The following is a 25500-nucleotide window of genomic DNA, read 5'->3' as shown; positions in this document are numbered from 1 at the left end:
ATAGAGGGAGAAAAAAGTGAGAAGTTAATTGATGAAGATTCAATCTTGAGGAAGTCGAAGAGTCAAATTTTGAAAGATGGAGACAAACCACAGGTTATTCCATCATATGTGAAGCTTCCATACCCTCACCTTTCAAAGAAGAAAGAAAAGGATGAAGGGCAATTCAAGAAGTTCATGCAACTTTTCTCACAACTACAGGTGAACATTCCTTTCGGTGAAGCTCTTGATCAAATGCCGTTGTATGCTAAGTTCATGAAAGACTTGTTAACCAAACGAAGGAAGCCTAAGGATGATGAGAACATAGCACTTTCTGAAAATTGTAGTGCTATTCTTCAAAAGAAGCTGCCACCTAAGTTGAAGGATCCTGGTGCCTTTACTATCCCTTGCTCAATTGGACCGGTAGACATTGGAAGAGCTTTATGTGACTTGGGAGCAAGTATAAATCTGATGCCACTTTCAATGATGAAGAAGCTTAAGTGTGGGGAACCAAAACCAACAAGAATGACCATTACTTTAGCTGATCGGTCAATCTCTTATCCTATCGGTATACTTGAAGATGTGCTAGTCAAGGTTAATGACTTGGTATTTCCAGCAGATTTTGTGATCTTAGATATGGCTGAAGATGAAGATATGCCACTCATTCTAGGAAGACCTTTCCTTGCAACTGGCCGTGCTTTGATTGACATTGAGAAAGGAGAGCTAATGTTGAGATTCCATAAGGAGCAAGTAGTGTTTAATATATTTGAGGCCATGAAGCACAAAGATGAAAATCCCAAGTGTTACCGGATTGACATTGTTGAAGAAATAGTTAAAGATGACTCTTGTGAACATCAACCAACACACCCTCTTGAACGTGCAATTGTGAATTCTATAGCAAAAGGTGAAGATGATGAAGATCTTGAAGTAAGTGATTGTGTGAAGCAACTAGCAGCAAGCAAGCAAGAGTTGGGTCCGGTAAAAATAGAAGAATTAATGGGTAAGCACTCTATGGATGCTCCTATTTTGAGTGGAGAAGGAGAGAAAAATCCAGAATTAAAAGAACTCCCTTCTCACTTGAAATATGTTTTTCTCACTAAGGATGCCTCTAAACCAGTAATCATCAGCAATACCTTGACACCTTTGGAAGAAGAAAAATTAATGAGGGTGTTAAGAGACAATCAAGGAGCTTTGGGGTGGAACATTTCTGATTTGAAGGGTATTAGTCCAGCGTATTGCATGCATAAAATACACATGGAGGCTGAATACAAACCGGTGGTTCAACCTCAAAGGAGACTTAACCCAACAATGAAGGAAGTGGTAAAGAAAGAGGTGCTGAAGTTACTAGATGCAGGTATGATCTACCCTATCTCAGATAGCTCATGGGTAAGTCCAGTTCATGTGGTACCCAAGAAAGGAGGAATGACGGTGGTAGCAAATGAAAAAAATGAATTGATACCTACCCGCACCGTCACTGGTTGGAGAATGTGTATAGACTACCGGAGGTTGAATACCGCAACAAGAAAGGACCACTTTCCATTACCATTCATGGATCAAATGATTGAGAGATTGGCTGGCCAAGCTTTCTATTGCTTCTTGGATGGGTATTCAGGGTATAATCAAATTGCAGTAGCTCTGGAGGATCAAGAAAAGACTGCCTTCACTTGTCCATTTGGAGTGTTTGCTTATCGAAGGATGCCCTTTGGGCTGTGTAATGCGCCGGCAACTTTTCAAAGGTGTATGCTTTCCATCTTCTCTGATATGATAGAGAAGAACATTGAGGTATTTATGGACGACTTTTCTGTTTTTGGTAAGTCTTTTGATCAATGCTTGTTCCATTTAAATGCTGTACTTAAAAGATGCACCGAAACTAACCTTGTTTTGAATTGGGAGAAATGTCATTTTATGGTAACTGAAGGTATAGTTTTGGGGCATAAAATAAGTGCTAAAGGCATTGAAGTGGACCAAGCCAAAATAGAGGTTATAGAGAAACTTCCTCCACCTGTTAATGTTAAAGGAGTAAGGAGTTTCTTGGGGCATGCCGGTTTCTATCGGCGGTTCATAAAAGACTTTTCTAAAATTTCCAAACCCCTCTGTAACCTCTTGGTCAAAGAAAACGAGTTTAATTTTGATTCTGAATGTCTAAATGCTTTTTCTTTGATTAAAAACAAGTTGGTAACTGCACCAATAATCATTGCACCCGATTGGGATTTACCTTTTGAACTTATGTGTGATGCAAGTGATTATGTTGTTGGTGCAGTCCTAGGCCAACGCAAGAACAAATTTTTTCATGCAATTTACTATGCAAGCAAGGTTTTAAATGAAAATCAAGTTAACTATTCCACAACTGAAAAGGAATTGCTTGCGGTAATCTTTGCATTGGAAAAATTTCGTTCTTATCTAATAGGCTCCAAAGTTATTGTTTTTACAGATCATGCAGCTCTCAAATATCTCTTAACTAAAGGGGATTCAAAGCCTCGACTGTTGAGGTGGATCCTATTATTGCAAGAATTTGATCTTGAAATTCGTGACAAGAAGGGAGTCGAGAACGTGGTAGCTGACCACCTCTCAAGGCTGGAAAATGATGAGGTAACAAAGAAGGAGAAGGCCATCAAGGCCGAGTTCCCTGATGAACAGCTGTTTGCTATTGGAGAAAGACCTTGGTTTGCTGACATGGCAAACTTTAAGGCCGGCAACATAGTTCCTGATGATCTGACCTACCCTCAGAGGAAAAAGTTCTTCAAAGATGCAAACCACTACTTGTGGGATGACCCGTATCTGTTTAAGGTAGGTACTGACGGTTTGATTAGACGTTGTGTTGCAGGTGAGGAAGCACATAGTATCATGTGGCACTGCCATAGCTCAGCTTATGGAGGCCACCACAGTGGAGAAAGAACAGCTGCAAAAATTTTGCAAAGTGGATTCTGGTGGCCCACCCTTTTCAAAGATTGCCACGACTTTGTCACAAGATGTGACAGATGCCAAAGGACAGGTAACATATCAAAGAGGAATGAAATGCCCCTAAAAGGAATCATTGAAGTTGAACCATTTGATTGTTGGGGTATTGATTTTATGGGACCATTCCCTTCCTCTTACTCTTATCTCCATATTCTAGTCTGTGTTGATTATGTCACAAAGTGGGTTGAAGCGATACCATGTGTTGCTAATGATGCCAAAACGGTTGTCAACTTCCTTCAAAAGAATATTTTCACTAGGTTTGGAACCCCTAGAGTATTGATCAGTGATGGGGGGAAGCATTTTTGCAATAATTTTCTTGAAAATGTGCTCAAAAAGTATAACATTAAGCACAAAGTTGCAACTCCCTATCACCCACAAACTAGTGGTCAAGCAGAGGTTTCAAACCGACAGTTGAAACAGATTCTGGAGAAGACAGTTGCGTCAAATAGAAAAGATTGGTCTAGGAAATTAGATGACGCACTGTGGGCATATAGAACAGCCTTTAAGACCCATCTTGGGTTCTCACCCTATCAGTTAGTCTATGGGAAGGCATGTCATCTTCCAGTCGAGCTAGAACATAAAGCTTATTGAGCCATTAAGGCCTTAAATTTTGATCAAATAGCCGCTGGTAAGAAAAGAATTTTGAAACTTAATGAACTTGAGGAGATGAGGCTTAGAGCGTATGAAAATGCGCTCATCTATAAAGCCAGGACAAAAAGGTATCATGACAAAAACTTAGTGTCTAGGGATATTAACTGTGGACAACTAGTTTTGTTGTATAATTCCAGGTTGAAGTTGTTTCCTGGGAAGCTCGAGTCAAAATGGTCTGGACCATTCTTGGTCAAAAGTGTGTCACCATATGGAGCTGTTGAACTAGTGACACCTGAAGGAGATCGAAGTTTCAAAGTAAATGGACAAAGAGTTAAACCATACCTAGGTGGCGACCTACCAAAAGGAAGGGTGGCACTCATTCTGAAGGACCTCTGAGGATCCTTAGCAGTCAAGCTAGTGACGATAAAGAAGCGCTGAGTGGGAGGCAACCCACTAGATTTACTTTGTTTTCAATCTATTTTCTTTATTTTCTTTTTAATGTCGAAGTCCATTGAACTTATTTCCCTATTGTAATTGCTCATGCACTTGTTTATTATTGACGAATTTGTTTGTTATGTGACCTATTCCAGTTTAGTAACAGTTGTTTGATGAAACGGTATTCTAAAAGTTCAAAAGGAGGGGTGACTTGATTCAAAGGCGAAGTGTACGGCGTTGCTAGGTAGTCACATACTCCCACAAATCTCAGCCATAAGGTTCATTGCCAAATCTTGTTTTTCAATTTACTTATATTTAGATTAGTTTTCCATGCAACTACATTTCTAGAACTTGCATTGTTTCTCTATTATTGATTGGTCTTTGTCAATTACACACTGACGCAAAAGTGCTTGGTCCTGTGAGCCTTTTTGAAGCCTACCCTGTTTTAATTTGATGAATTTATCCTTTCTTAACCAATTGTGAGCCGGTAGGATTAGAACTTTTTGTTCGGTGACAAACTACATTACAAGCCTAGAGACTTTTAGGACTTGTCCCTTAATGTATTTTCTGAGTTAAGGCATTGTAGAATGTTGCTAAAGATTAAGTTTGGGGTTGCTATTGGAATTTGCAACCAACTAAGTTTGGGGTGGGGGTACTAGAGAATAAGAGAACAAAAATGAAAGAAATATGAAATTGTCATGCAAAATACACACAAAAATGGTGTATCAAAAAAAAAAAAAAGAAATTGAATGATGAAAAAGGGACAAAACATTGAAAATCCGAGTAACTTCAAACTCGAGTGTCCCTAAATGTTAAAAATGTTCTCTAGTACCTTTGCATTGATTGTATTTCCACAAGGTGAATGAATGAAGGAATGAATTTTGTGCTTTAACTTCCGTAGGAATGCCTAACTCAAATTTTGTGTAACCTACTTATCCAAATATATCCCACCTTTCACCTAAGCCCCGTTATAACCCTAAAGACCTCAAAAGTGTGTAATGATATTGACTTTGATTGATATTTAGAAACTTTTCAAGCGTATGGTAATATGTAGACCTGCATGTCGACTGGTAGAACCCTATTTCATATTGATGCGTGGAGTTGTGAATTGGTGGATGCGAACAAGTCAAACTAGCTCATCTTTAGCTAGAAGGAGAATGAACTTTTGGGTACTATCGTTTTGTCAGGTAACTGTTATTTTACTGTCGTTTGTCACTGTTGCAAGCAAATTCCTTGAGGACAAGGAATGGTTTAAGTTTGGGGTTGTGATGACATGCTGTCATTACGTAATTTTTAGGACTTATTTTGACATTTTTATAGAGTTCTAAGCAACATTAAGTGCCCAGGAGATGATAAAAGCAACAAATTTGGAAGATCTGGAAGCTGCCAATCGTATTGCGATTTTCAGCATCGCAATACGATTTCTTGAAGTCAGAGAGCATGTTTTTGAAGGTGCTGGATCGCAATACGATCCAGCCAATCGTGATACGATTTCAAGAAGGGCTGAAAAGGAAATTAGGGTTCAAAGTACCAATCGTGGTACGATTTGTGCCATCGTGGTACGATTTTGGGCGATCAGAACTTGCCTATTTAAGCTGAAGTCAGTCTCAAACAAAGGGGATTACGATTTTGGAGAGCTAAAGTGCGATTTTAACACCCAGAAGGCTGCAGCGGAGAGGATTTCATCATCTCTAACCCAGTTTATGTATGTTTTAATTCTTCCATTGATTATGCTATTTGTAAACTCAATTATGAGTAGCTAAATCTCTTAGAGATTAGGTCGGAGATGAATCTATGTAACCCTAATTGATCATATGTTGTTGTGAAACTCTATTGTTTATTAATGAATTTCTAGTCTTTATTCAATTCAATTGTTCTTAATGCTTTTTATATCCTGATCAAATATAAACATGATTTTGTGAGATCGAATGACTACTGACCATAGCTTTCGACTTAGACCTAATTGAATTGTTCTGATAAACATGGTTAGTCTAGGAATAGATAATCGTTTGTTAGTGATATTAGGTTAACGTTCATAAAACCTTCAAGGATTATTAGACCACCTAAGGAATTAGGGGCTGTAGTTTAAGAAGAGGGTCCTAACTCAAGGGATTGATTAGGGCTAATTTGTTAACTATCGTGAAACTAGAAAATCATTAGTAATAATAGGTGCAGTAACCAATTAGGGGGAACATAGAGGATTCGAAGACCTGATCTCATCACTCTCCATATTTTCTTAATCAAATCTTATTCTTTTATTTGATTTCATAAAATCAAACCCAATCTACTGCCTAGTGGCAAACAAAAATAAACTTTTATACATCCTATTTTTATAACGCGATTGAATTATTGAAGTTAAAAACAGTCCTCGTGGGAACGATATTTTTACTACTTCGATAGTATTTGGTGCACTTGCCAGAGATCTATCAAGCATCATATCAGATAATCTCACAGATTATGGGGACTAGACTAGCCTATATTAAATGGACTATAATAACTTCTTAGTGTCATCTTCTCCATCTCAGATCTCCTTTATTTTTGATAGTTCAGAAGCATATCACATGACACATACACACCTTTTCTACTTTTTCTTTCAATTCATTTTGATACATATTTCAAGATATCTATTTGATTTACTTCTCAATTGATAACCATTCTAATAAGGGTTAATAGTGCTTTACTCTCTGTAATATAGACCATTTTCGAGTTTGTCTCCTGTAAAAAAAAAAAAATTAAATTTGGTCCTTGTAAAAAAACATTTGTGTCAAAATACCCCCTAGGTCATCTGACTGTGCATATTCAATGATATGGGAGGGGGTAAACCAAATTTTTCTCAAATTACTAGGGGATAAACCAAAATTTGCTCAAATTACAGGGGGTAAACTGAAAATTTCTCAAATTACAGGGGGCAAAATTTTCCATGAAGGTTTTCAAAATAATTTTTTTTACAAGGACGAAAACAAAAAAAAATTACAGAATAGAAAACCGAAAATAACATATATTACAAGGGGTAAAACACTATTAATCTTTCTAATAATTTAAAGTGTCACAATTTAAACTATCATTTTCTTGTGACCGGTACTTTTCTTTCTTATATCTCTTTAGTTTATCCAAAATCCAGATGTGGATTCGGATCTCGCAGTGGCAATTTACTTGTGGGGAGGTTACCTTTGGTAGTGACTAACCTTCCCCTCTTACAAATCAAGTAGCAGCAACATAGAAGAAAAAAGACTACTATAAATTTTTATCAAGATTATGGTAACTCATACGTTAAACTATTGATGATGGAGGGTGACCAGCACATAATTTCATGGAAGTGGCGGAATTTCATTTTATTGATATATTGCTTGATAAATTTGTAACAATCATATATCTTTCTCGTTCAATCACCTAATGTTCTGATTGCAATATATCTTTCTCATTTTATTGTGGTTTTGCAACAATGATGAAATATATATTTATTATGTATATGGATTGATTCTGATGAAACAAATCTATAATTGGATCTTGATTAACGTGGTTGTGACATGTTGGATTGCAAGGGTAAGGATAATTTATCTGATGGGAAGGCCTTCTGTCATAAAACCAGTCTGCTACAGCTTTTGCAGTGGTCTGCTAGATGTTATGCAATGCAAACAAACAAGTCAGTTATTCAGCTATATTAGATTCATTGTTGCGAGGTTCCTAGTTGTGGGGATTTTGTGTTTCGTGCATAGTAGGTGGAAGGATTAGGGACAAGTGTTGCTTATGGGTGTGTCATGCTTGTTTTTAAGTTTTGTTTGTGGTGATGACGTTGAGGAGTTCGTAGGTTGTTTTTTGGTTGTGTTGGTTTGTGGTGCTTCGTGGTGGTTTCTATGGTGGTGCTGATACTGGGTCTTTTGTGGTGGTGCCCGTTGTGTTTTTGGTGGTGATGCTTGTGGTTGCTGGTGGTGTTTTTGGTGGTGATGCTCATGGTGGCTGGTGCTGCTTTTTGGTGAGGATTAATGGTGGTTTTTGTGGTGGTGGTTAATGGTAGTTTTGGTGGTGGTGGTGGTGGTGGTGCTTGTGGTGGCTAGTGGTGGTTATGCTTTTTGTGGGTTTTCTTCTATGAGTTTGTTATTGATGGGGTTTTTGAATACATGGATGTTACTTGTTAGACGGTGCGGTTTGTTTAAGGTGCGGTTACATGGGTTTTTGGTAGGTTTGATGGTTATTTTGGAGAGGTTTTTCAACGGTTTGGTAGAAGATTTGTTTTTTGCTATTGTGTAGGCGTTCAGACTTTGGTTTTTGGAGATGACTTTTGGTTTGTTGTTTAGTTTTTATTGGTTTTGAGGGTCCTCAGTGGAGGGTGTTTGGTTTGTTTGTGTAAGTTTGTATTTGATACATGGGTGTTTGTTTGGGTGTTCCGCATATATACGACACACTTTTCCTTTGTACTTTGCTTTTTAAGTCTCCTAGCCTAGCATTCCTTGTGCTTGCTAGGATTCTTTGTGTTTTAAATAAATTTCATTTTAGTTTCTTCAAAAAAAAAAGTTTATCCAAAATAAATAAATTATAAAGTAATCATTAAAATAAGGAAAAAATAGTTTGCCAAAAACATAGTACTACAAAATACGACCGGCAAAATAGCTAGCTATTAATGAAGTAACTAAATCCTCAAAAATTTTAAGAGAAATGATATTCTACAAATAAATAAATATGTTGACTTTATCATGAAAAGTTTGTAATAATTTGCCTTTTTCTTTGTCTTGCAATAGAAGAAAAGTGGTAATCAATCTTTATGAAAAAGCAGGTATAATGAAATCTAGGCAATGATTTTCAATTGCCATAATGAACACATGCAAAGTATTAATCATAACACAAAAGAAAATTATTGTTAAATTTTTTGAGGGAGAAATTATTGTTAAATACTCCCTCCGTCCCATATTACTTGACCTAGTTGACTCCGTCACGTATGCCAATGCACAATTTTAAACTTAAATTTCTTTAATAATCTAGTAGAAAAAATTACGAAAATTTGATATTTTGAAAATATTAATCGAGACGAATCTAACAACATCTTATATGCTATATTTTGTTTTTATATATTAATAGAAAAATAGAGTCAAAGCATGTTACATGAATAGTGCAAATATTCTAAATAGGTCAAGTAATATGGGACGGAGGGAGTACAAATGAAAGAATGAGTTGCAATGTATTTTACGGATATATGGAGTGTGAGAATCGATTGTGTAACAGTGACGTATGTATTCCAGGCTGTGATTCAATGGAAGCAGTGCACATAAACACAAGCAAAGTAGAAAACAAGGAACACTAGAAAATTCAAGAGAAAATTAATTAATAAAGGAGGACTAACCACTCGATAAGATACAGTTGTAAAGGAAGTTTTAGGACATTCAGGGTTGGACTAAGGACGTAGGAAACATTAGTGTTTGATGAACAAATAGGTTAGTTATACCATGATTAGACATTGTTTATAGAATAAGCATCAGATGTAAGTAATGGCAGCCGCTATTGGGGTGTCGAAGTCCTTCTGGACTTTGATATCGCTGAAGCGTTGGGAATATGGTTAAGGGAAATGATAGATACAGTGACAAAATTTATCAAGAATATTTCAAGACAGTGTATTTGCTAACACCTTTCCTTAATTACACACCATTACCCCCCTTGATTTCCGATAAATAACAAATTTAATTGGTTGAGACATTTTCTTGATAAATTTGTTGATAAAAACTCTCTAGATAAATAGAAATGCTCGCATGGTTAATGATTTTGTTATGGTTTGAGTAGGATTGAAAATGAGTCGAATTGAATTGAACCTAACTCAGCTTAATTCGACTCAAAAAATTTGATTCGAGGCAAACATTTTTCTTAAACTCGAACTCTAATTGATTAAAATTTACAAACAATTTGGTTCAACTCTTTAGCTCAAATCACATAATCCGAAGTAAGATTCCTTTGAAATTGTTTATTTTTCACATAAAACTTCGATATAAATTTTTTATTTTTTTTAAGGTTAAACATGGTAAACAAGAACTATTTATGATTTCTCTTACCTTATATATTACACAACTTATAAGTTAGTAGGTGCCAGCCAAATAGAGCCGCAAATGTCTTGACAAAAAAATATACATCATTGGTTTCAAAAAAATAATGATATATATCTACATCCTATGCTAGTCGCAATATTTTTTATGATATCATATTTGTATTTAGAAGACTATAAGCAAAAATAGTTAGGATTGAGTCAAAAAAGAAAAGACACACTAAGATATGGAGCAAGAAAAGTGAGCTAAAGAAAATTGGTGTATTTCTCTTTGAATAAACAATCAATTTCATACTTACATTGTCCTTCTTTTCCAAATTTGTCTCTAAACTATTTTCTTTAAGGATTTTGTCTCTAAACTATTAAAACATACTAAAAGATCTCTAAATAATTGTCCATCTAACTAATTAATCACACCATTGATTGGATAGTGAGTTGGAAATTAACTAAGCTGAGTTAGGCATTACAAGACTTAAGTTTGATCTATTAAAAAATTTTAAACTTAAGTTTGGTACATAGTTTTGCATAAACCGACGTTCTAGATTTGCGTCTGTTTAGCAAAATAAACTTCTAAAAAAATTCTTAGTCTGTCTTGTTTAAATAAAAGCATACAAACTACGAAGATACATTAATATAATACCTAAAATATTATAGACAAAATAAAGTAATCCATCAACGTTCAAAAATGAACTTTTTTAGATTTATAAAATGACAATAGACGTTAGAAACTCATACATATAAATGCAAGAGTCAGAGTTCAACCCTAATTACAACATCTAGATTAACAGTTTCAACATTTTTATTTGGGTTAAGAGTTATATTCATCCAAAAATGAACTCATCTAGTATTTTTCGTGGGTATAGCTGCATAGATTAATTTCAACAAGACCTGTATTCCTTGATATTTCATCAAAGTGTTGTTAGGTATGAACTTTGCTAATTGCTATTGACTAACTTGCCCCTCTTCAAATTATTATACATCGATAAATCAATAAATTAAACAAGAGTAATGATATTTTGACATCCATTTGATGACAACTTTGTTGACAACCTTGTTTTTCTCACTTCTTATTGGCCAAAAACAATGGAGAGAGAAAAATGAAGAGAGAGGATAACAACATCATGTGAGTATGAGAGAGAAAGTTATCCAAAAGTTGTCAAAAAGTGGTTGTCAAAATATCATTTCTCATTAAACAAAAGCACTTGTCCTGACCACTGGCAGGCATACCAATCCAAACAAACTAACAACCTCAACAAAAGTCCATTAAGATACGGTTTACCCAAATTTCATACACACAACACACTAATTTTTATTTTATTTTAAGTAAAGTAACACACACTATTGACTTTATACCAGAGAAAGAGAATAAACAAGTAGAAGAAAATATATAAAAGCCAATAAATAAAAAATTCCTCAACTCCCAACTGTCACTTCTCTTCCTTTCTCCACTCTCCCATCTCATCTAGTTCTCCAAATTCCTAAAACTCTCATAAAACATAAACATCACAACACAATCACCTAACTAATTCATCAATCAACAATCATTACCACAAATTATACCATCTCTCAAACTCAAAATTATCATAACTTTTTTTTCAAAGACCGACTAATCTAAATGATCAGATCATCGTCAACTAACTAATCTAAAGATCGACCACATCAAACTAACTAGTTTAAAGATCGACTAATTTAATCCGAAAGACCAATCTCACTTTCTAGTAGGAGCATACCCAATTGAAAAATCCCCATAACCATAGTCACAAACACAAAACCCATTTCCTCAAACATAACCCTTTCTCTCAAAACTCAACAAAAACAAAACCTTTTTATATTCTCTCATTTCATTTCCATTCTCAACCATGCTTCACCGTAAACTCTTTCAATCTCAACCGTCCACTTCATCCTCACAACCACCACACCACCACCGTCACCACCACCACATCCTAATCCCTCTCCTCGCCGCAACCACCGTCCTCCTCACCCTCCTCCTCCTCTTCACCTTCCTCCACCGCCGCCGCAAAAAACACACCACCCCACCCACCTTCACCGACGACCCACCTCACCGTTTCACCTACTCCCATCTCCGCCGCGCCACCAACTCCTTCTCCACTCCCCTCGGCCACGGCGGCTTCGGTACCGTCTTTTCCGGAACGCTCTCTTCAATACCCATAGCTGTTAAACTCATGGACACTGACAACACTGACACTGGTCCTCAGATTAATCGGTCTTTGGGTCGGATACCGAGTTTTTATAAAAACAAAAACAAAAAGAAACTAATAGACACTTCTTTTCACCAAGGTGAACGTGAATTTCACAACGAGCTCTTCTTCGCTTCGAAGCTTCGTTCTCTTTACACAATTCCACCGTTAGGGTTTTCATCTGACCCAAAACGACGTCGTTTTCTACTTGTTTATCCTTTGATGCAAAACGGTAATCTTCAAGACGCGCTTTTGAAGCGAAAGTGTGTTGAGCTTTTGAATTGGAAGAAGAGATTTGAAATTGTGATGGATATTGCTAAGGGACTTTGTTATCTTCATTGTTTTGATCCTCCTGTTATACATGGTGATGTGAAACCTAGTAATGTTTTGTTGGATTGTGATTTTAATGCTAAGATTGGTGATTTTGGATTGGCGAGGTTGAAGTCGGAGCTGGTTAGGGTTGAGATTGAGGTTTTGGGTGGTGAGAGTGATGATGAGATGAAGAAAGGGAATGGGAATGATGAATTGGAGGTTGTGGTTGATGATTGTGGGTCGATCGAGAGTGGTCATACCGGTTTTTTTGAAGAGGGTGGTCAATTGGGAACTCCGGTGGCTTCGCCGGAAAGTGTTGAAATGAGAATGAATATGGCGATGGCTATGGCGGCGTCACCGGGGTTTGATAAGGTTAGTGAGAAGAGTGAGAAAGGGAAAGGGTTAACGAGTAATTCGGTTAGGGATTGGTGGTGGAAACAGGATAATGAGGTTGCGGGTTTGACGCCGGTTGGTGAAGGTAAGAAGGTGAAGGATTATGTGATGGATTGGATTGGGAGGGAAGCGAAAAGTGATAAGAGTGAATTGGAGGGTGGGAAAATTGGGAAGGAGAAGAAAAAGGATAAGAAGAGGAAGCAGAAATTGGAATGGTGGGAATCAATGGACGAGGATAATGTTGGCGGGGTGATGAGGAAAGAGAAGAGAAAGTCGGTGAGGGAATGGTGGAAGGAGGAGCATTGTGAAGAGATTGCAAAGGAGAAAAAGAAGAAGAGTAAGAAGAAGAAAAAGGGTGTAGAAAATGGTGATGATGGTATTAGCAATGGTGATAATTGGTGGATGAGTGATGATGCATTATACGGTGACAGAAAGAAGGGAAAGAGAAGAAGTGGGAATAATCGCAGTGGTAATATCGATTGGTGGTTAGATGGATTCAGTGGTGACCTATGGAGAGCACGTAGGAATAGCTTTGATTCAGCTAGTGGAGATATTCCAAAGAGTGGTGGTGTGAGTAGTACTCCAAGTATGAGAGGGACCGTTTGTTATGTTGCTCCCGAGTATGGCTATGGCGAAGATGTCACCGAAAAGTGTGACGTTTACAGCTTTGGGATCTTGTTGCTTGTTATCATTTCTGGGAGACGCCCACTTCAAGTAACCGGTTCACCGATGACGGAGTATCAAAGAGCTAATCTTCTGTCATGGGCACGCCATTGTGCCAGAAACGGGAAGCTCATTGAGCTGGTTGATGAGTCTATTCACTCATTGAATAAGGACCAAGCTCTGATCTGTATTAAGGTAGCTTTACATTGCTTGCTGAAATCACCTACTCGGCGTCCTTCAATGAAGGAGGTTGTCGGGATGCTCAGTGGCGAGCTGGAACCACCTCAGTTGCCTATTGAGTACTCGCCTTCAACACCTTCGCGCTTCCCTTTCAAATCTAGGAAGAAAGGTCAAGTCCGGTAAGTTGGTTAAATAGTTACTATCACATAACCCATTTTCGTCGGTAATTACATGAATACTCGCAGTGATAGTTTTCAAATGACAGATTAATGTATACTAGGAATTTCAAAGATAGGTCACTTTTCCTCGTGTTGATACCATTACAGCATACGGTTTGGAGTTTGATTAGTGTACATTAACTTACTTCATATATATTTTTTCATATTGACTTGTAATATAGACATGCCTTGATTGATTTTATGTTTATAAATTATAAATTATGGCAAGGACTGAAGCCATTATTGTAGTTCACACTATCGTTTAGAAATGAATAATATATCAGCATACTTTTTATTTACTCAGGAATTTACTCCTTTGTTATGCACTATTACTCTTTACAGCTTTTGTAAACTTTGTCAAAGCTTTACATTTTACATTGATTATTTTTCTGCCCTGTTATTCACACATGTTGAAATTTTAAAATTACTGATTTACACATAAGAAGAATATACTTTATGTTTATATGGTGCAACTCAATGGTAAAAGTTTGATCGTGCGACCTCAAAGGATGGAGTTCAATTTTCATTTTAAGACGGTTGTAAAATGAAAATTAGCGCCACTTTAATAATAGAATCTTCCTGTTGTTTTAGTGAAAATACACCAACTTTAGTTACTACTGTGTTCCTTTTTAGGGAAACTGGTCTGCTATCCCATTCCCAACACCAATTTTGTATGAAACTAGTGGCAGTGATCCATAATCCATATTGCAGGCACAAATCTCAAGAGTGCTAATGTGTTGACACATGGCAGAAGAAAAACGATTTTCTTATTAGCAATAGAAAGATTTTAAGGATAGAATACTAATCAAGTATGTATTTAATAGTTATATCGATGTTTGTCATCGTAGTCATATTTGCATTGTTGCAGAGTTGTGCAACACACTGCTGAACTTTTTTTGAGAGAAACACACTGCTGAACTTGTGATGGGGCCTTAGCAACAACTTTGACAGTAGTGTGACTTTCATGCATGTCTCAATTTAATGGCATTCATGTATACACATTAAGATCAATTTAGACAGATTGATTTGGTTGAACTATGCTAATAAGATCAGAAATATGCAAGTGTTCCCAATTTTAGTCATGGAAAATTTTCAGAATTTTAGCATACTGTGAATTTTAATTTTGAGAGGTGTAGCATTAGTATCCTAAACTTGACTCTCAATACTCCACCTATTGATTGTTTTTGGGTCAAAACTTGTACTTTTAATCACTTGAGTTGTTCTACACTATCTCTTCCCTTTTCCATTTTCTGTTGTGGTAATATTGTTTATCTGTTTTAATTTTTGACAAACCACATCAAATGGAAACTATAAATATAAGTGATATTTTGATACAAATGAAATTGTATTTGAAAATGCACTATTCGAGTCAGTGCTAAACACTCCATTGGATTTATCAAATTCTGCATAAATATTCCTGATACAACCCTGGTTTCACGAGTGTTGTGAATCTGGAACGTTCTTCTCCGTGCTTCCTTCGGCATTTTGGCTTTAGCTTTGCTGAAATGGGCTTCTTCACGTGTTTGGCTCGCCTCATTACGTCACCCTCTAACAACCCATTTATGAAGTATGCCTTGGATATGTGTTGGGTCCAAAATAACTTCTCCATAACTATCATACTGATTCTAGTTGGGTTTCATACAAAATTAGTGCATGTTTGGATTGATGGCGAGTGTAACAGAATCACGGTGCAACACCATGATTTTGGAAAAATCCATACTTTGGAGCACGGTGTGACACCATGATTGTGGGAAAATCATAACATAATACGGAGTTTAATAAAATCACGGTCTTTATGTAATCTTGCGAAACTAACAACGAATTCAAACATGTTTGCCATGTATACTCATTAGTACTTTTTATGCCATTGCATTGAACTCAGAGATGCTGTGATCCTGAAAAAAGGATCTATTAAAGTAATTGCGTTTTACCACCAGACTTAATTGTTTGCATGAATCTGTACCAACTCCATATTCATAGCTAGGGACAACCCACAAAATTATTTTTGTCTCTTGAAAAGACATTTTAGTACGGAAAAAACTTAAAAATCAACTTGTTATAATTATTAACTTAAAATCTAAGTGGTACGAAAAAAAAACTTACAAGACCAATTTATTACATTTAAATAACTTAAAAGACATATGGTGTAATTTATCTTATATGTTATGTTTCGTCATCTATATTGCAAGTTTTAACAGTGGTGGAGTGGCTATTTTTGAATGAATTTGCTACTAAACAATTCATGCAATATACATGTCTTTTTAGCCTTGTTGAGCTGTATTTGAATCGAAGAGACGTCAAATTCCATGGATGTAATTAGACAGTGTTACACTATTAATAACTTCAAAATTATGATAAGACAGATACTACCCACACCCCAAATAATCCAAGTTACACCCCAAAGTTACTAATATACCCTTTATTCATGTTCACTGCACATTAATTATTGTTGATCCAACCGTTGAGTATTGACTTTTTATCATCATTATAATTTTTTTTGGTTACTTTTTCTAATTTTGTTTTTTGTTACATTTTATCATCATTGGTTATGTGTCAAATCTCATAAAATTTTAATTATAAGTTAATAATATTGTTTTTTTATTTTTTTGTTTTTAAGTTAATAATATTTTTTTTTGACAGTATATAATCAAATTGATTTTTTTATGAAAAATAATAAAATTGTTCCTACTGTTATGTATTAACATTTATGTTGACTTATTTTAAATATCATTTAATTCTATTTGTCAAAAAAAAAATCATTTAGCATAAAAATCCTTCCTTATTTCAACGAAAATTGCTTTTCTGACATAGAATACTTCCTATTGACACAAGTAAATGACCAAATTACCCCCAGCGGTAGTTAACTACCTCTGGCATATGCGCCGGCAGTTAACTGCCGCTGGCTCCTCCAGAGGTAGTTAACTACCTCTGGCTTTACTGCTTTTTATTGTGATTTTACGCGTTTCGGTCGAAAAATCAAAATAAATCGAAACTTATTCAGAATTTCACGAAACTTTACAGACCCTCTATATATATTTTTTTAGAGCTGTCTGCAAAAAACCAGATCAAAATTCAATTTCTAGGTAGACGTTTTGATGTTTTGGTTTCTTAAGTTATTGGCGCATTAAAAATTAATATTTAATCCATCCGTTGTCGAAAAATTCTAATTTTTTGTGGGAAATGTTTTTTTTATGTTCTTAATATGTGTACAAAAAATAATGAAAAAATTCAACCTCTATATAACTTTTTCGGACGCGCAGTTGAAAAATATTGCAACTTTAAGCGTTTCAGTAAAAAAATTCAAAATAAATTAAGGATTATTCGAAATACTAAGAAAATTTTCAGATCCTCTATATGTATTTTCATGGAGGTGTCTGCAAAAAAACAGCTCAAAATTCAATTTTTAGGTTGATGTTTTGATGTTTTCGTGTCTTAAATTTTAGGCGCGTTAAAAATTCATATTTAATCCGTCCCTTGTCTAAAAATTCAAATTTTTTGTGGGAGACGTTATTTTTTTGTTCTAAATATGAGTGCAAAAAAGCGTGAAAAAGTTCAACCTCTAGGACACTTTTTCGGACTCGCACTTGAAAAAAATTGCGATTTTCCATGGTTCGGTCGAAAAATCAAAATAAATCGAGACTTAGTCGAAATGCTACGAAACTTTATAGACACCTCTATTAAAATACATAGAGATGATATGCAAAGTTTCGTAACATTCCGAATAAGTGTCGATTTTTTTTTTATTTTTTCAATTGCGATTTTGCGCGTTTCGGTCGAAAAAATAAAAAAAATCGAGACTTATTCGGAATTTTACGAAACTTTGGACATTATCTATATGTATTTTTATAGTGGCGCCTGTAAAGTTTCGTAGAATTTTGAATAAGTTTCGATTTATTTTGATTTTTCGACCGAAACGCGTAAAATCACAATAAAAAGCAGCAAAGCCAGAGGTAGTTAACTACCTCTGGAGGAGCCAGCGGTAGTTAACTACCTCTGGAGGAAGTATTCTATGTCAGAAAAGCAATTTTCTATTTCAACACTTGCCTTGCATGGCCCACCTTTTTTTTTGTATGTTGCATAGCCCAACTTTTGTTTTTTTGGTAGGATTTTGCTCTTCTCACTTAAGGAATTGCTAATTCACACCCGAAATTTACATCATTACCTCAAACGACAGTTCGCTGCTGTTCGTTTCAGGTATGCAGTCAGAACAACAATTATGTCAAGTTTAAGGACCTAATCTTGCATTTTTTTTTTTCATTTTCAATCACTCACTACCACCAGGGGCGGACCTTGCCACACCAAACCAAGCTGAATTTTTTTTTAATATATGAAGACAATGAATTGAAACAATAAACTGAAACTAAATCCCTCAATCACAAGCAAAGTACTAGTGGAAAAGAAGAAGAAATCACTTGCAGAAACCATGGAACCTTCAAGTAAGAAAGGAAAAGGATGAAGAAATGTGTTGAAGAAGAAGCAGAAAGCAGCACAGCCACTCTGTTTGAAGAAAGCAGAAAGAAGCAGAAAGAAGCAGAAGCAGAAATGTGTTTGTTGTTATGGGCTTGGGCCTCATATTTGCACATGTTATTGAAAATTAATCTTCTCACTTTGAAAATTGCTCATTTACACCCAAAATTTACTCTAATAACTGTGATGCAAGTTATCTGCTGCTCGTTGCAAACGGTAGTTAACCCATGCTCGGTATTTAATTATTTGATAAAAAGTTGTGCCTCACCAATATTGGGAGTCCAGGTCCGCCCCTGACTACCACTACATTCATTCATCACATTTATTCATTCAATCATAAAAAAATCAATTCATTCATTCATTCAACCATTTCCAAAATCAATTCTAACTAGAAATACGTAAAATCAAAATCCATTGCAAAATAACGCAATAATACAAAAGTGGTAAAAATTATGCGAATAGCGCAAATGTCATTGAAGAGTCACACCCTCCCAAACTAACATTTACATTTATGTCCAATTTGGAAGAGTTTCTATCTTTTGAGAGGTTCAAGTTGGATTAGTTTATATCTTTTGAGAGCTAGTGAGCTACTTAATTAAAATAAGTTTATGTTTCTTCACTTGCAAATAAGTCATGATAACTTAGTTATTATTTAAAAGCTAGTTTTAATTTGCTTAATTTGTTATTGTTTGGTTTATATATGGATGTGATTTCTTTTCCAAAATGTTTTTTTTCGATGGGGGTTCTAAAATGTTTTTTGATACTTGTGATTCATCTTGTTTAATATTTCAAATGTATTTTGAGAAAGAATTTACAAATTTTCTACGCCTTATTTCATCTAGCTGAAAGAAGAAAAAAAATGCTATTAGCGACGGAATCCAATTCGTTGCAAGTGAAATTTCCAGCAAATATGCGACAGAATGTAAAACAATGCTTCATAAATTTCCATAAAATCAACGATGGAAATATTCCCTCAGAATTAGTGAAGGTTTTTATTCATTGGATGTTTTTGTCACAGATTTGTTAATTCCGTCACTGATTGGTGACAGAAATTGTCCTTTGACTTTTATTATTTTGCCAATATTTAGTGACGGATTTTTGTAGGTTTCAACGGATGGCTTACCATCGCAAATTGTGACTGAAATGAAAATCCCTTGCTAATAATTTCCGAAGCCCATTATTATTGCGGAGTAAGAGAGCGTCGCAAAATCCATAATAAATCATTTGTGACGGATTTTTCAGCTTTTTGCTTTTTAGCAGCGAGTAAGGAGAACTTAGATATTCTGACTAAGTCGACACCCTTGATAAGCTCCAATCCTCTGGAGAATGAAACATTTGATAATACATATATGTACATTTTGAAAAGAAAACGCATAAAATAAATCCATTTTTGTTTACTCTAAGAAGTAATCATTGATTGTAAAAGAAAAGAAATACTAATTAATATTTGAAAAAAGTTACATTGATTATAAAAATTAGAGAAAATAAATAAATAGGATTCATATTTTTTGTGTCTCTATACAATAGCAGTTAAATAGAGATTAATTTAATTGTTTTCAAAATTTCAAAGAAGAACAAAAACATATCATTTTTTTTTAACATATCTTTTTGTTTTTAAGAATGTAAATTACCTCACCCAAATTAATATCGGGAAGAATCGAAATGAGATCTTGAGGAGGGGCATACTCCAAGATCCCAAATCAGCACCATTAGAACAACTCAAGTGGGTTAAGAAAAAGAAAAGCTCATGTAAACATTGCTTATCAAAAGAAGAAATTAAAACTTTGATCTACACAATTTTTCTTCAACCTTTCACATATAAGCAGAATAACATAAATCTAAGACAGGGATGGGATTGACAATGTGAAACTTAATTGCAAACAAGCTCATGTAAACAATTTCCTGTCACAAGTCACTGGCAAGAATATTGTATTAGCTCATCTCCATCCACAAAGTCAATCACATGTGATTGTAGGAATTAACATGACAATTTTCTTTCTCAGCTCAAATTGATCTACAATGTTGGAATTGTTCACCTGTGCTTGGTGAAAACAAAGATATATTAGAATAAATTTTATCCATGGTTTTAGATTGCTTAACACATTCACAATTACAAGACTTGTAAGTCTCAAGGGATGAGTTAAATCATAGGAAAATATTATCCATGACTCATGAAATGTAATGTGTTTTGTGCTTTAATGATAGAGAAACATGCATTTTCCTATGTGTAAAATCAAGCATATGCATGTATAACCAGAGTTTATGGAATGAGGGCGACTCAACACATTAGGAACCCTTAGAAGAATTTAATAGACCTTTTTGTATTTCATAATATTATTTAAGTAAACTTACTAAATTTTGGTTAAGAGGAAGGGATGTATAGGAGTCGGACACCTTAATTTGGATAGCAATTACTTGATCATTTTGGAAGTTAAAGAATAAAATTAGGTTTAAAGGGGCAATTTCAGCTCAAATTTAAAATACTCTATGTTGCCTATCCAGAAAATATGGTTGGATGGGTAGAACCCACCTTACATATCCAACATGTTGTTTGACGGTGATTAGTCACTACTAAAATGTGGCGGAAACTTCATACCAATAACATGATAAAAAATACCCTTCAGACATTCAAAAAAATAAAATATTAAAACACCCAGGAGGTTAGGTTTTACGGTAATAAAAGAGCCTCTCACGAGATTAGCTGAATTCTAATTGCATGTAGTGATCAATCTCACGCATTTACGCGATCAATATATTGATCGTCGTTTGATTGAGCTCAAAGGATCTAGATTTCAAGATCAGTGTTTTAGATTCTAAAAAAAAAAAAAAGCAAATTAATCAAAATTTGCATTAGTTAAAATCTTGATCATCTGATCTCAATTGAATGACCCCTAATAAGTTGATTGCATTCATTGGTAGGGTTGTTGACTACGTACAATCCGAATTCGATCAGGAGGGACGAATGAAATTTGGGCTTTATAGTTGAGATTGAGATTAGATTCCTAACCTTTTGGGATCTTTGCAAATCAATGTCTATCATTGATGTAATATATGTTGGAGTAACCTTAACTCTCCTTTAAAAAACATTTTTCTTTGTAACAAAAAAACTTTTACCTTATGAAAGAAGTACATAAAGTCAAGTCGAGGAATGCTAGCAACATTCACTTTTCAATACTCTCTTTAGTACTCACTCATTTATTGGATGAAATCAATGTATGTCCCACCACTTTGTGTATGTTCAATTTTCAAAGTGTAGACCAACAATGATTTAAACCAATAAGAGAATGAGTATTAGAGAGGGTGTTCAAAAGATAGTGTTACTAACATTACTCAAGTCACAAAGGTATATGTAGTGTCATCACCACAATAATTATAGTTACATTTGTTTTCCTATATCACATAATATAAGTACTATATAACACACATGACACCATTGTTGTCAAAATCGAGATCAAAATCACAAAATCGATTTACTCACCCTCTTTGATCTAAATCAATAGCAGAATCGAAAAACATGCAAAATCATGGTATGATCGCGGCAAAATCGTAGGTTTTTACACGATTTTGAAGGGTTTCGGGTAATTTTTGATACAAGTCAATTTTGACCTCGATTTCAATCATTTCCATTTCGTTACCATCATATGTCATCGACATCTTCGTCAAACCATTTTATTTCGTTCGATCATACAAAAGTAGTTGAGTAATTATATCCTTGATTTCGATTGCGATTTTACGATTTTGAATTTTGATATCTCTTTTCGATTTAAAGCAAAATCCCGATTTTGACAATGTAAACACAAATTTAAAACCATGAATTTTGCTACAATGTTTATAAGAGAAAAAAAAATGTTATACCTCACACATGACACTTTGGAGCAATCTACCATTGATTTCTGTTGTAACGCAACTATCAACTTCAAGTCCCTCTTTAGCCAATAATTTTAGTAACTCTGAAAGTTTGAGCCTTTCCTCTTTTAAGCCACTTGTAAATTCAATTCTCAAAATTCCATTATTCTGGTGAACATTTAAATTGCATGATGCATGGTTGCTCTCATTATTTTCCAGCTTAGAATTGGCGAGTTTTTTGAGTTCATCTCTCTTGGCACCAAGTTTATTGATATTATTTTGCATGTGTTTTATGTAATTCACTGCCTCATTCGTATGATCAGATATTGATCGCTTTCCCTGTAAATATTTTAAGCAAATTATTTCAAAAAAATCTGGACAAAAGAAACACTAGTTAATATGAACGTTATTTGGATTAATCGGTTAAAACACAATTGAAACCGACGAATTTAAATAAACTAAAAATAAAAAACCGAACGAACGTACCAGTTAATTGGTTTAATCGGATAAAATCAACCGGAAAAGTAACAGTTTCCGATTGAACCAAATTTGTATATGTGAAAAAAAGCCGGATGAAATAAGTGATATAAAAAAAAATAAAAAATTTAAAAGCAAAAAGAAAATTAAAATTGGAAAAATAAAAACGTATGAACTCTAATGAGATAAAAACAAATAGCAAACTAATCAGTTTACAGTTTAATTCTAGAGTTGCTTTCTATTCATTTGGCTTTGATAAAAAAAAATATTTACTGAAAAAAAAATATTTTTTTTACAAATAAATTATAGTATATATGAAGAATGAAGTACAAAGATATTCAAATTCAACGCAACTAAATAGCAAATTTTCAACACTATCACAACTCAACCACAAAATATATTAGAGAGAAGATCTAAAAGATAAAAGATCATATGATTTAACAAATCATACATATCTCATCTGGATTTTTTTAATAAAAAAATATACCTATTTATATATATGTATTGATTTATCATCTTTTAATTGGAATTTTTATAAGGAGATTAGGATCCTATATAGTGAAGTAGGTACCAATTAATTTCAAAAGAAAATACTAACAATAAAGAACAAAAAATAACATATATAGATTTCTAACCTTGATGAACTCAAGAGGAAGCAAGGATCGGAGAGATGCATAATAGGTTGCCATTTCTTGCCTCCTTTTCTTCTCAATCTCTCTATGAATCATTTTCCTCATTTGTTCATTAGAATTATCATGATTCTTAGCAGCCTCATAAAGTAGTTCATTATTTGGCTGACAACTAAAACTGAATATTTTATTAGAATCATTGACAAGCAAAGAAGAATAATTATTATCAAGAATCAGATCATGGGAGATTTTGTGTTGGTGTTTGTGGGGACTATTAGAAAACTGGATAACTAGTTCATTGCTGCCTTGGTGTAAAGGAAACATGGTATGCTCCATTATATGTGCACTCTAATTCTCTTTGATTTTTTGTTTTTGGGAGATATATATATATATATATATATATATATATATATATATATATATATATATATATATATATATATATATATATATATATATATATATATATATATATATATAGAGATGAAGATCTATACTTCTTCATTTGGGTAGTTAACTATTAGCTATTTTAAGCTAGGGCCTAGGTTAATTACACGCCAAAGTTTCTCTTGAATAAAACTTATTTAAATTATAATTTAATAATTTAATTGACATATACAATAAGCATATAAAAGTTTTACCCATACACCTAATTATATCATATTATATTGTAATTAGGTGAGTAGTAATGTAGATTGAGATCAAATAAATAAAAGTATTTGTTAAAAAAAAATTAATTTGTCATTAATATTCTAAATAAAAAATAATATTGGCCATGCAAATATTCTAAAATTTATACTACAAATTATATTTAATAAATTTTTTAATATGGACCTCAAAAAAAGTCTGAAGATAGACTCCTATCTTTTTTAGTAAAAAAGTGGATATTAAAATAAATAAAAAAGAAAAGAAGATGTAGTATTTTACTAAATATGGTATCATATTTGATCTTTTTTTGAGGTCAACTACTATTTGGAGTTTTGTTTTTGGTGGTTATGAGGTTTATGTGATAAAATTTGGATTGAAAGTATGATATATCGATGATGTTCCAGGGTTGAGATTTGATAGGTGTTGAAGTAACAAGATATTGGAGGATGAAGATGGGTTAGCATTTGGGAGACAATGTGATTAGTGATATTGGTGACATTGATCAACCACAATGTTATAAGTGACTTTCTTCTTTCTTTTTCACAAGGTTTTTTTTTGTTTTTTTACACTTGTGACATTGTGGTTGGCTTTGTCTCAACATTTGAATGTATGAATTTTGAAGAGAATCACAAGCCAACATAGAAGAAAAATTACGGCATCTATTACAATATCAAATGCTCTTACAAAGCTCACTTAAGATTCAAGGATGAACATCCTAAGAGTGTATTCCAAAAAAAAAAAAAAAACCTCATCCTCTAAGTAGTGTTAAAATTGTATATTTGAGCCACAAACACTAAACTATATTTTCATTGTACTTCCTCCGTCCTAAATTATAAGCAAAAAAAACTCATTTTCTTTGTCTTAAATTATAAGCAAAAAAAGACCAACTTTTATCATATTTAATTATATTGTTTCAAAAAATTATCTTTTCCAGAGGAAAATTAAATGCAAAGTGCATTCAATTTGTTCTCTCTTTCATTTTTTCAATAACCAATAACCAACAAAAATTGTTTTTACATCTTCCTATAAAACTTATTTCAAGGATAACACTAGAAACTATGTTGCAAACTACACCCTCCGGTCACTAATATAAGCAAAAAACTACTTCCTCCGTTTCAAAATACATGTCCAATTTTTGCAATGTGCACTATTCACTTGACTTACTTTGACCATACTTTTTAACTAATGTATAAATACAAATATTAGCATGTAAGATGTTGTTTGATTTGTCTCGACAAATATTTTTAAAATATTAAATTTTTATAATTTTTTACTTTAGATAATTAAAGATATTAACGGTCAAAATTGTGCATTGACATATGTGAAGTTGTTGACTTGGACATGTATTTTGAAACGGAGGGAGTACATTTTAGGTTCATCTATTTAATGATGTATGTGGTCTATAATAAAGACCATGTGCATCATTAAATGAATGAATTTAAAATGTAGTTTTTTGCTTATATTAGTGACCGGAGGGTGTACTA

General features: G+C 34.0%; 1 protein-coding gene and 1 pseudogene across 2 annotated transcripts; one reads left to right on the top strand and one right to left on the bottom strand.

The window, feature by feature from the left end:
• Positions 1–11339: 11339 nt before the first annotated feature.
• LOC146916572 (receptor-like serine/threonine-protein kinase At2g45590 pseudogene) lies at positions 11340–14248 on the top strand (annotated as a pseudogene). The gene has a single exon (XR_015015137.1). The product of XR_015015137.1 is annotated as a receptor-like serine/threonine-protein kinase At2g45590 pseudogene (transcript).
• A 5896-nt stretch (positions 14249–20144) lies between these two features.
• On the bottom strand, positions 20145–23734 carry LOC146916571 (transcription factor bHLH118-like). The gene is made up of 3 exons (XM_085718608.1): positions 23375–23734; positions 22272–22601; positions 20145–20452 (listed from the first exon to the last, which is right to left on the bottom strand). The coding sequence occupies exons 1-3, from the start codon at positions 23702–23704 to the stop codon at positions 20372–20374; spliced, it is 741 nt and encodes a 246-aa protein (XP_085574734.1). The 5' UTR covers positions 23705–23734; the 3' UTR covers positions 20145–20371.
• Positions 23735–25500: the final 1766 nt, after the last annotated feature.

The sequence above is a fragment of the Medicago sativa genome, chromosome 6 (assembly GCF_051527215.1).
Source record: "Medicago sativa cultivar Bolivia chromosome 6, Bolivia_mono, whole genome shotgun sequence".
Classification (NCBI taxonomy): domain Eukaryota; kingdom Viridiplantae; phylum Streptophyta; class Magnoliopsida; order Fabales; family Fabaceae; genus Medicago; species Medicago sativa.
The sequence above is the reverse complement of the archived record's forward strand: the minus strand, read 5'-3'. Positions and strand labels throughout refer to the sequence as shown.

What these genes read in the sequence shown, in the direction of transcription:
- LOC146916571 (XM_085718608.1), bottom strand. Translation starts at nt 23,704, where the DNA reads ATGGAGCATACCATGTTTCCTTTACACCAAGGCAGCAATGAACTAGTT. An exon ending in TTCCTCTTGAGTTCATCAAG is followed by an intron (nt 22,602 to 23,374) that starts GTTAGAAATCTA and finishes AAATATTTACAG; the next exon opens with GGAAAGCGATCAATATCTGA. An exon ending in TCCAAAGTGTCATGTGTGAG is followed by an intron (nt 20,453 to 22,271) that starts GTATAACATTTT and finishes CACCAAGCACAG; the next exon opens with GTGAACAATTCCAACATTGT.